The sequence below is a fragment of the Alosa sapidissima genome, chromosome 19, assembly GCF_018492685.1.
Source record: "Alosa sapidissima isolate fAloSap1 chromosome 19, fAloSap1.pri, whole genome shotgun sequence".
In the NCBI taxonomy this organism is placed as follows: Eukaryota; Metazoa; Chordata; class Actinopteri; order Clupeiformes; family Clupeidae; genus Alosa; species Alosa sapidissima.
Window position 1 is genome coordinate 25,229,021 of NC_055975.1, and position 12,500 is coordinate 25,241,520.

The following is a 12,500-nucleotide window of genomic DNA, read 5'->3' on the forward strand; positions in this document are numbered from 1 at the left end:
CAGGCTGTGTGTGTGTGTGTGTGTGTGTGTGTCTGTGTGTGAGTTTACACTCCATATACTGTAGCAAGTTATCTATAAAGACTGTGTGTGTGTGTGTGTGTGTGTGTGTGTGTGTGTGTGTGTGTGTGTGTGCGTGTGTGTGTGTTTCTGTGCATGTGTATTTCTGTGCACCTTTGTAAATGTACGTGTTCTTTTGACAGGTGCTGTACACAGCTTCGGCGTCCGAGCGGAGCTACACTGCAGTCGGATTGCAGCCGTACCGCTTGTACAACTTCACAGTCACCCTCTGCAATGCACTCGGCTGTGTGTCCAGCGACCATGCCAGAGGGCGCACCTTGCCCGCAGGTAACACACACCCTCAAACACACCGTCCAATCAACACACCAAACAAATCAAACTAAATTATAACACACTGCACAATTTACCTACAGGTAACCCACCAAACACAGTGAAATCAAATCAAAACTTCATAAGCCAAATTAAGCTATGTTATAAAATAGTTTATATCACCTCAATCCACAGTCACCAATTTAAATGAATGGAAATTAGAACATTTGTTTATATTTTTCAAGCCATAGTCATATTAGCAAATCAACTAAAAGCTGCAGTGTAATATTGTTACAGTCATTACTAAAAAAAATCTAAGTGAGTCAACTCAGTATATCAAATCAAACAGTATTGTCATGTTATGTATAACACGCCAGGCACCACTCATCACATAGATGAAAACAAACAAATCAAGCTTTTTTTATATAGTTTGCACATAACGTGACGGCCTGAGTAAGCTTAGGCTATCAATAAAGAATAGCTGCCACCAAGGCAAACAGCAGAAAGAGTTACCATCTGGTTGCTCTTCTTGAATGCAGCGTTTTAGTTTGGTGGTGGTCTGATTAAATTAATGGACTTATCCCACTTCTGTGGATCAGACTTTTCTGAAAGTTCAGAGGTGCGTTCAAATTCCTTTAACAGAGGTGAACGTTTGCAGCGAACATGTTTGTTTGAACAGATAAATATGAACGATTTAATTTCAATGGTTACTCTCCATCCAACTCCCAACATGTTCGCGGAGAACTGACTCCTCAAACTTTGCGAAACATTCGCTGAAAACAGAAAACTGTTTGCAAACGTTAGCGAACGTTCGCCTATGTTTGCACATTTCAACGTACCTCAGGTGTGTAGCTTTGTGCATTTTGGTCTCCCACTGCACTGCATTTTTCTTTTATGTGACCATGTGATTCACCTCGATGTAGAGTTTTGCCTAATTTACTTTGGTTAATTTGATCATATGTTACTGTATGTTCAGTTTAGTTGGAATTGTGTCAGTGTTTTACTCTTTGTTTGGAGCGCTATGAAAAGTAGAGGCAAGGCCTAGTAAGGTAATGAATTTCACCTTACAGGTGTATAGGAGAGAGAGGAGAGACAAAGAGAGCGAGAGAGAGAGGGGAATTTGTCGAGCAGAAATAGTCTAGGGTCTAATTAGGAGTTTAAATCGGGACATACAGTATGTTTTGTCCTAGACAGGGCTGCTGAATGGCTGTTAATTTTCCTTTTAATATTAATGGAGTGACCGTAATGGGTTGTGTCCGTCATGCACCGCTGTCACGTTGTTTAAAGCCAAGCCCGAAGTTGTTGAGGGACGTGTGAGTGACAAACAGCCTTTAATTTCACCGCTTGACTCAAGGTATGCTTTAACGTGAGCAGAACTGTGGGCAAAATTAGAATAGAATTTGAGTGAATGTTGCGTCTTGCCCTTACGATCCCTTTCACTGTTCCAATTATACCCTTAATCTCATAGGGACAAAGCCGTATGGATAACTTATTCATTTAATGTCAAGATCATTTAAAAAAAAAATGCTGTTACTATGACACTTCACACTATGATTGCGATCTAAAAGCACCCATACACAAGAGGTGGAAGAAATCAAACAATAATACACGGCTAAATAAACTGTTAGTGGGGTTAAGAGAGACAAAACCAGAAGTGTTGTCTGAAAGCCCTAAAAAAGAAATGCTGGTTGAAAAAATTGCAATGGGGAATTAATCTAACTCTGTTGAGACATAGGAAATGCAGGGGCATCGTTTGGGAAGGGAATGCTGGAAGGGATTGTGTTTATTATGACACTGACCTCTCAGGCCTCTAGTTTCCTTATAACGTCCTTATGACTGCCCTGTCCAGAGGGATTGGCCAGCTGTAGCTTATAGATATCAGGTTGGGCTAGTGGTCTTTACAGGTTTACATACAGTATATGAGTTTATTATCTAGCTATTGTCCTAATGCATGTCTTGTTCGGGAGTGTTTCGAGTATTTTCATGCTTTGTGTAGCTATTGTCCTAATGCATGTTTGTGTAGCTATTGTTGTTATGCATTGTTCTATGCATATTGTCCTAATGTCTTGTACGGGAGTGTTTTGAATCTTTTCAACGTTTTGTGTAGCTGTTGTTCTAATGCATGTGTTGTTTGGCAGCGTGTTATATATGGATTTGATGTTTTCTTTAAGAAGCATTAGCTGGTGCCGGCTGTGTGATCAGGCCTTTTTGTCGCCTCGGTTGGGTGTTTGGTTTGGTCGTCGTCGTCCATCCTGAGAGATTCGTCTTGCGCGGTGGCGGCCACAGCAGGCTGTCGGGCAGAGTGACATATCTCACTCCTTATCTCCTCGCCCGTGTCCAGCAAGTGGCCCTGCATTAGAGGGACGGGTATGGTGGCGGCGGGGTTGTGTGTGTGTGTGTGTGTGTGTGTGTGTGTGTGTGTGTGTGTGTGTGTGTGTGTGTGGCGGTGGGGGGGTTGCACACTCTCACCACGTTTGACATCTCATCTCTCCCTCAAATCTTCATTCTTTCGTTTATTTATCTTTTACATTTGTCTTTTCCCCCCTGCCCGTCACCCTTATTCCCATAGCTTGTAGACATTTCTAACCCCACCACCCCCACTCCGTCTCCGTACCACAATTGCTTAACGGCTTCGAGCCATCTCTCAGCCAGCACTGCCGGCACGCGTGCAGTACTTCATTTGTGGCGTAACCAGGGGAAATTCATTGTGCGGCAGTAAAAACAATTTACTGTTAATTACAAGGAGAAAAATGTGCCGTAGCACAGCTCGCGATTGCCATGAATCACGGAGCACTCCCGGAGATTTATAACGAATATGTAAGTAGGATGAATTAGCAAGGTTTAATAACAGAGACACAAATCACACAGACTTCAAGGGACTTTAATTGATACAGTGGAGAGTGATGGGCATGAATCACTCAGCGGCTTGGCACTGGAGGAACATATGGTCACCTCAATATGCTGCATCTTAAAGTGCTGGGGATGTCATTGGCTGGTCCAGATGGCAGGGGATGTACTGCTCTGGGTTTTACCATTTTTGGAGGGTTTCTTAGATTTATTGTGTGTGTGTGTGTGTGTGTGTGTGTCTGCGTGTGTTTGTTTATTTGTGATATCATTATTTTTTATAACTTGAGTGCAAAAGACTCCGACAAAAATTTAGCAACCAGAAAAATGTTTGGTTAGTTTTTTGATCTATTAATGGACTTAATGTTTTGTTTTGTTTTGTTTCTGGTTGCAAGGGTTTTGTCACCTGGAACATGGTTTTAGAAAAAGGTTTAGATTTTTAATCATCAGATTTTTTCTTACCTTGACTCTGCTACTTCAATGACCGAACAGTTTGCGTTTGTTCTTCTGTCGTCTTTCCATGCAAAACACAATGCAAATGTATGCCGGGCCTTGCTGCAATTATACAGAATGCCGGGCCTTGCTGCAATTATACAGAATGCCGGGCCTTGCTGCAATTATACAGTATGCCGGGCCTTGCTGCAATTATACAGAATGCCGGGCCTTGCTGCAATTATACAGTATGCCGGGCCTTGCTGCAATTATACAGAATGCCGGGCCTTGCTGCAATTATACAGTATGCCGGGCCTTGCTGCAATTATACAGAATGCCGGGCCTTGCTGCAATTATACAGTATGCCGGGCCTTGCTGCAATTATACAGAATGCCGGGCCTTGCTGCAATTGTTAAAATAACAGATGGTTTGCATTTTTCTTCCTTTCTTTCGACACTTAGAGCTGCACATGGTCTTTTTCTGGGCCACCCGGATTATGCTTTTATTGCAACCTATTTGGAGAGAAACTCCGTGTTGCCCCGCATGCAAACAAGCCGACAAACAAACAAATACAACCTGTTTGCCGGAGCGTTCGACGCGACACCCCCCCATTAGCATGCTCCTCTTCCTGCACCTCTGCCAGAGTTTAATGTTGATGATCGCAATTTATGCCATCCTTCCTCTGCTTTTATTGCACTCTGTATACACAATGCACATCACTATAATATCGACGCGCCATTAGGCAGCATTACCATCTGTTCAGACGGGGTAGTTGGCATCTGCCTCCACTCTGAAAATCATATCATATTCTTCTAAATACCCTCTCAGCCGCCCAGAATGAACTGTGTGGAGGCCAGCTTTAGTGTGAAATAACAGGCAGCTTAATAATTATGGCATGCGTGTAACTTCCTTTGAAGTCCCAAAGGAGAACTCAGGCATATGCAAACACAAGTGTGCGGGATGAGACGTGCTAGCATCAGACCTGAATGCGCCGAAGCTCTTTATTTGTGTGCAAAGCCGCCCTCGGCGTGCAGATGTGAGGAAACTAATGTCTGTAAATAGTTTGTTAGCAAAGAAAATGACACATGCATCTCCAGAGAGAGAGATGTAGGCTCAGATGTTTTCTTCCCTTTTCTGTCTCTTTATTGTTTACCTTCGTAGAAGTAATGACATTTCTGAGAAATACTGACGCAAAGGGATGGAGAGACATTGTATGTGATGAACACGAGAATGAAACAGCATCCCATAAATCCTTTGTTGAGTTATAGCGAGCCTGAGTAAATGTTTATGCTATGGCAAGTGTTATTTTTTAAGAGTACATATTTTCTTAGCCTAGTTTTTCCCTCTGAAGCCTGTCCTCCTCTCTGGCTTGTTAACAGCGCTGATGAGCTCTCAGGCTTGATTGTGGAAGACTGCAGCATTTTAAAACGAGAGACACAGAAGGTATCGATCCGCGCGGAAACGCGAACAGCTAATCAGGAGTTGATGTAATGTTTTATGTATATTACATCCATAAAGACAAGCTGTACAAGTGTATTTCGCCTGTACACATCTCATTGACTTGAACTGTGGCATGCATATTTCTCCCTGAAGGGGGGTTGGGGTGTGGAGGGTTCGACGAATTATGCGTAAATCAATACTTTTTCCTGTTCCTGAAATAAGTATTATAGTGCATTTTAAAAGGCTGAGACCTGCTGGCTCATAAAAAATGTCAAGCGCCATGGAAACAGTAAACACTTACAGACACATCCCTAGACGGTGGCCGATGCCGGACCAGACCCGCTGCGTGTGCCAAAGGCAGCTGTCATGCGGGCAGTAATTTGTACCAGTCATAACCAGCTTATGCAGTGTATTCATTAGTATGATGTAGGCCATATAAACCTCTTTGTTTTGACTGGGAACCAAGCATTAGCACTGATGGTAGAGGAAAGAAAGGAGGAAAGAAACCATTAAAAGCTTTTATGAAATTAGATTAAATACAAAACCAGATTATCTAGGTAGTGAAGTACAGCCAATATTTGCATTATCTATGCAGAACGATCCAGTAACTAAATCTTGTGTTGAAGGAAAAGCAGAATATACCCTCAGAAAGACAGTGTTTATATAAAATTAACATGCTACCACATTGTTGGTTATCTTTGCTATATTAGTGTGTGTTCATGCATGTCGATAAACTCATTAGCGCTTCAAACCTCTTGCCAGCCGTGTCTATAACAAAGATCCTCTACTCCAAGCCAAGGAACACTGACTATTCCACTGATCTAATGGCAAATATAGTATAGGCATATTGTCAGTCAGATGTCGTCTTTGCCAGCTCTATGTTTTAAGGCGAAAACGATAAATGTCTGCCACAACTTCACACAAATCCCATTAAATCGGCTGGGGGAATTTTAAATGATATCAGAGTTTCAATTATATGGACTCAAGTGATATTGATTGCGTGTAATTTATGTCACGCGTGGTGAGATGGGGCTCGAGAAGACAACACGTCCATTTGCCATTTAGTAGTTTTATTAGTTCACTTCCTGGAGATAGTCTCGCAGCGAGAGTGGACCAAATGCACATAGGAGGTGTCACAGCGCGTAATTTACTTTCCTTTGGCATATATGAGTCTCCCATTAAGACCATTACAGAACCACACGCGGATCTGTGGGATGACTATAAACGTACTTTTCTTCTCTCGCTCACTCTCTCTTCTATCTATCTCTCTCTCTCTCTCCATCTCTTCCTGCCCATCTTCTGTGATCTATCTGTTTTCTATCCATCTCATTTTTTTTCTCATCCTCGCTCTTCTACCCTGATAGCTCCGGCAGGTTTGAGTCGTCCTAAATTAACGGCGCTGAATATGACAGCGATGGCCGTCTCCTGGGCGCCTCCTCGAGAGATGAACGGGCCACCGCCCCTCTACCAGCTGGAGAGGACGGACGTGTCTCTCTCCGACCCCTCCGACCCCGTCGTCAGGGGCGTCCGATTCCCTGGACACGGCTACTTCAGGTTCCCCAACTCCACCCTCCCTGTGAACACAGACTTCACAGGTATGGACACACACATGCACACACACACACACACACACACACACACACACACACACACACACACACACACACACACACACACACACACACATACACTGTACATACACACAAACACACACACACACACACACACTCTCCCTCTCTCTCTCACACACACACACACACACACACACACACACACACACACACACACACACATACTGTACACACACATACACACAGAAACACATACACACACACACACACACACACACACACACACAAACACACACACACACACAAACACACAAAGTATGGAAAAGCCCATGCAAACCTAGATATCTGTGCAAATTGCTATTTGAAGAGGTTATTGTTGCCATGGCATTATTGCTATGTATCAGACACTTACCATACCTTAGAGCGCCATTTCAATTGTGCACTATTGAATCACAAAAGGAAGACGAGAGTGTGCAAGCCTCTTGTAGGCCTATACTGTATGATCAAGGCCTAAAGAGCTGCTCACATAGAATTGATAGTGTTGAAGTGATCCTGTATGTTTTTGAATGCCTTAGCATTGATGTGGTCCTGCATGTTCATCTGTATATTTACATTGAAAACAACTAGCATGATTGTGTAAGCATATAGGCTTAAGTGGTGCTCAATTACAAGTGGTGGTGCTGAAGTGGGCTTGGATGTCCGTGAATACCGTACACTTACAATGAAAGCACCCTGACTGTTTTTGAGTGTGTTCATATTGAAGTCCCGTGCAATGTTGTGCATGTGATCATATGGAGGTATTGGGTTTCTGCCTTTGGCCTGTGTGTTTGTTTCCAGGGGTCTCTGAGGCCTGCGTAATGGGGAAGAGCCCCAGATCTGTTTGTTCCTCCTCTTCATGTCTACTTACTTTTAGACTTATCTTTCCCCTCCTCGATGCGCATTACAGCCGGCAAAATTAATGACTTTCCAGATTAGACAAAGGGCAATTATATTTTTGTTTACAAATATAATTGGGGAATTGGACTCCAAATGAAAACAGGTTCTGGTTCATCTGCTGATGCAAAAATCTCTCCGCCTGCCATTTGTTTAAATTATGTACATTTTAATTGTGTTTAATGTTTATTAGGAGCCTCTGCTTTAGAGCACCTCATTGGTCAGTCTAAAATGTTTTGTTTGGGGTCTCGGATATGAGATTATCTTCACAAAATCACAGACGTGGAAGGCCCTGATTGAAGTAGCTTTAGTGCCTGAAACGCAAACACTTTGGACAGTCTGGATTAGACTCAGAAGAATGCTATTTATGTGTGATGTTTTCCTCTATTTTCACCATATTTCATGCCATTGGCCATTATATACTGTACGTGTCACTCTGTGTAGGTTATTGTAAAGATTACAAATAAACTAGTTCTCAAGCACCCTGATTCACTGCTACCCTAGTTAAAACGACCGGCACAGAGTGTGTGTGCGTGTGCGTGTGCGTGTGCGTGTGCCTGTGCCTGTGCGTGTGCGTGTGCCCATGCGTGTGTGTATGTGTTTTTTATCTTGTGTTAAACTCAGCTTGGTGTATTAATGTTCGAAATGTCACCAGACCAGTGTCTGCCTGCGTGTGACTTATGTATCATTTATTTGTCAAATAAGGCCTTTTACCCCACGCTCATTATTGCGGCTGTCATGCCACTCCCGAATGAAGATGAAAACGTACAATTTTAGGTCTTCTGGTGTGTAACACGTGGCCCCAAAATATCAAAGGGAGCCGACTTTATTTGTAGTAAAGAGCCAATTAGCGGATCCTCCCTTAGAAGTCAGGGGGACATTAAATTGCCTTTTTAAGGATCGTGCATATAAATGGGTAACCCTTGCTGACCTTGCAATTGGAGCAAATGAATGGCCATTTCCCCCCCTAACTCTATTAACATTTAGTACTGCAATTTCCAGTTTTTTTCCTTAAATAATGACAAACGGATAAATCTTTATAAATCAAGCCCCAACTTGAGTTGAGCTCGCGTCCTAATTGATCAATGGTCGCAGTCAAAGCAGAGAGCTCGTCCTTGGGCTTGGTGTGGATTATAAATGGCCACCAACTAATGAAGGAGGGAGAGGCCCACAGGAGAGTAGTCACCCAACACCTGCAGGCTCCTCAGCCCATCCAGCTCTGCACCTACAAACACACACACACACACACACACACACACACACACACACACACACATGGGTCTGATATGGGGTGTGCGACTACTGAGTGTACCTGTGTGTGTGTGTGTGTGTGTGTGTGTGTGTGTGTGTGTGTGTGTGTCTTTGTGTGTGTGTGTGTGTTTGTGTGTGTGTGTGTCTGTGTGTGTGTGTGTGTGAGAAAGAGAGAGAGATAGAGAGAGAGAGCAAGAGAGAGAGAGAGAGAGAGAGAGAGAGAGAGAGAGAGAGAGAGAGTCATGGTCATGCCAATAAAGCTCTTTTTGAATTTGAATTTGAACTGAGAGAGAGAGAGATTTGTGTGTTGGTGTATGTGTGTTAGTGTTAGTCTAAAAGTCTATGCCTGTGTGTGGTCTCACCCAAGCCAGTGTGTGCTAGGACAAAGGGTTCAGTTCAGGTTTCTTAGAGAAAGAGGCTCTGTTACTGAAGTGAAGGGTGTAAACAGAGGCCTTAAAAGAACAGGGGGATACCTATGATACGATAGAACACCTTTTGGAAGAACACTGTGCCCTACTCTGAAAGGCCTTGTTCTTTTCTTCATTTTAAGCCAGGGTTTACATGTTGTGTAAAATGTACTTTTCAAGTGCACAAGCACACACACACACACACACACACACATACACACACACACACACACACACACACACACACACACACACAGGTCTATACAGCTTTGCCAGCCTACTGTAATTGTTCTAGCATGTGTGTGTTTTCTCTCAGTGATAAGGGAGATGGTAATGTGATTAGCTTGATTTTTAGAAAAGCACTTCTTCCTCCATTATCTTTGCCTATTTGCCTGTTTCCTCTCACAGTATATTTTAAAGATAATGAAATCAAGAAATGAAAAATAGAAAAAAGGCAGAAAAAGAGAGGAATAATTCCTAAGGACCACATGCTATTGTAGCAAGAAATGTTAAATGATACAAATTATTTTCCTAATTAATATGATTGATTGTCAAATGGCTTCAGTGAGTGGAAAGTAGAGGAAAACTTTGTACAGACATCATTAGTTTTTCCCCATTTAAAGATTAATCATGAAAAGCCCTGGCTCTTTAATTCTGTAATTTGTATATGTAATGAGCTGCTACAGAATCTATGACCGTAATTAGCATTTCCTGAAAACTCATTAATACGCAACAGCTTGATTAATGCAGCAATAAGGCTAACATGACTGAAGTTATTCAGGTTATGTTCCAAGCAGATTATATTCAAACTGCCCTGTTTGGTTTACATATGGGGAATATGACAGTTTTTGCCAACAAATAATATCAGACTAATTGATGCACAATTGTTTGTTTCATTATTTCTCCTCACACAAAGCCAGTTGTGGCTCTAAAACTATGATGGTGCTCTCTAAGAAATTATTTGATTGCATTTCCAAAACACCACAAATCAACAACAAGTCAACAAGCGGTTGAGTAAATATCAAATATCTGTTTGAATGTAGACTGGCTTGAGCTTGCCATTGATGGTATAGCCTACTCATATAATACACTTTGTTTATCTTGATTTAAGCATGAGACTTGACTTATTAGGTTCAGGGTTGTAAAGAAGACCTCACTAGAAGGAGGTTTCTTAGCACAGACATTCAAAGTAAAAGTAGCCTTTATCTGAATGCTCAGTCTGACACACAGTATGTCCTGCCTCCTGCTGTGTGTGTGTGTGTGTGTGTGTGTGTGTGTGTGTGTGTGTGTGTGTGTGTGTGTGTGTGTGTGTGTGTGTGTGTGTGTGTGTGTGTGTGTGTGTGTGCGCGTGTGTCTGTCAGTCAGTGAGGGTTCCAGGTCTCCCCTACAGGCCTCGCAGACTAAGGGGTCAAGTCATTCCTTCCCATTTGCCATTTGTTACACACATACACACACACACACACCCACACACACACACACACACACACACACACACACACACACACACACACACACACACACACGTGTACGTACACACATACGTACATACACACATATACTCTCCATCAGGGAAGACCAGAGAGATTAGAGGCCAGTGTGTGCATGTGTGTGTGTGTGTGTGTGTGTGTGTGTGTGTGTGTCTGTTTCTGATGACGGAGAGATAGAAAGCTTCTCTCCCAACACACACACCGCAATTGCCGCATCCACTGGGGCCTTAAATCCCAGCGCAGTGCCCCTTGTCTCTCCCCATTCCGTATGTCCATCTCTCATAATGGGCCGGCCGGCCTGATGGATGTGAAGCCGTTGTCAGAAAAGAGCTGATCACCCCCAGGGATCACAGCTGTTTCTGCTGAGGCTACAACTTCTGATCCATGTCGCCGTGCCGTGCCACCTCTCAAAGCTCCCACCACGGAAGAGACCCTCATGATTGTCACGAGCGCCTGCCGGACCACTCCATCTCCAGTCAACTCTGCAGTAATGCGCTGTGTCCACTCCGTGTCGAGTCGACAGTCTGCTCTGCTCAATCTCCACCGCGGCCCCGGTCAACAGTCAGACATAGTGAATGTCCACTCCAGATTCAGTCAGGGTTCAGCCATGCGGAACTGTTCCAGGGCCCGTGCTTCATGCCAGCTAGTAAACATTCTTTCAGTTCCCATGGCTAAGGAAAGACACTCACAGGCACTGCACACCTTCTTTTACACCCTCTCCTACACCTTCCACACCTTCTACACCTTCTTCTACACCTTCTAAACTTTCTACACCTTTTTCTACACCTTCTTCTACATCTTCTACTACACTTTCTGCACCTTCTTCTACACCTTATACATCTCCTACACCTTCTATACCTTCTTCTACACCTTCTTCTACACCTTCTACACCTTCTACATCTCCTACACCTTCTTCTACACCTTCTTCTACACCTTCTACACCTTCTTCTACACCTTCTACATCTCCTACACCTTCTACACCTTCTTCTACACCTTCTTCTACACCTTCTTCTACACCTTCTACACCTTTTTCTACACCTTCTACATCTCCTATACCTTCTACACCTTCTTCTACACCTTCTACACCTTCTCCTACACCTTCTACACCGTCCTCTACACCTTCTACACCTTCTCCTACACCTTCCTTTACACCTTCTTCTACACCTTCTTCTACACCTTCTACATCTCCTTCTACACCTTCTACACCTTCCTCTACACCTTCTACACCTTTAATTATACAACAAATCTTCTCTGATGCATGAATGGACAGTTCCTCTGCTAAGGTGCTCTGGTGCATGCATGCACAGTTTTACAATTAATCTATATAAAATACTAGTGTAAATACTCGATCTACAGTATTACTTCCCTTTGGACAAATAAATCGGCCCATAAACATGCACAACTCTTTTACAAATATTGTTTTCTATTTTGTTAAAAAAAAAAAGTTTCTTTGTGCACAAAAGGAATAATTGTTGAAATGAACCTCCTGCAGAGAAAAGAGGAAAGCACTGTCTCATTCCATGAATTTTTGGAGCCGATCTGAGATCCTATTCCATCTGTGCGAGCGTCTCAGAATTCCGTGAGCATCCTCTCTATCTGGTGGCAGGATCTGAGGCACATAGAGATTGATAACGGACTCTTCCTGCAGGGGTATGGGCAAGGTCAGCCAGCCCAGGGACCCGCTCCTCTAAAAGCTCCTCTTGCCAAGATCGATTAACTTAAGCAGTCCACAGCTGAGCGCATGTCTGCTTCCAGAGTCCTCAAAAATCTTCCGCCGAATAAACAAAGATGGAGAGGCCTGTTAGTTC

General features: G+C 43.2%; 1 protein-coding gene across 1 annotated transcript in view; it reads left to right on the top strand.

Annotated features, from left to right (window-relative positions):
- The window catches only part of ush2a (Usher syndrome 2A (autosomal recessive, mild)), a 302,735-nt gene that overhangs the window by 62,252 nt on the left and 227,983 nt on the right, over window positions 1-12,500 (top strand). Inside the window, 2 exon segments of the mRNA XM_042073212.1 lie at window positions 201-345; window positions 6,408-6,638. Coding sequence (XP_041929146.1) covers window positions 201-345; window positions 6,408-6,638 — 376 coding nt within the window.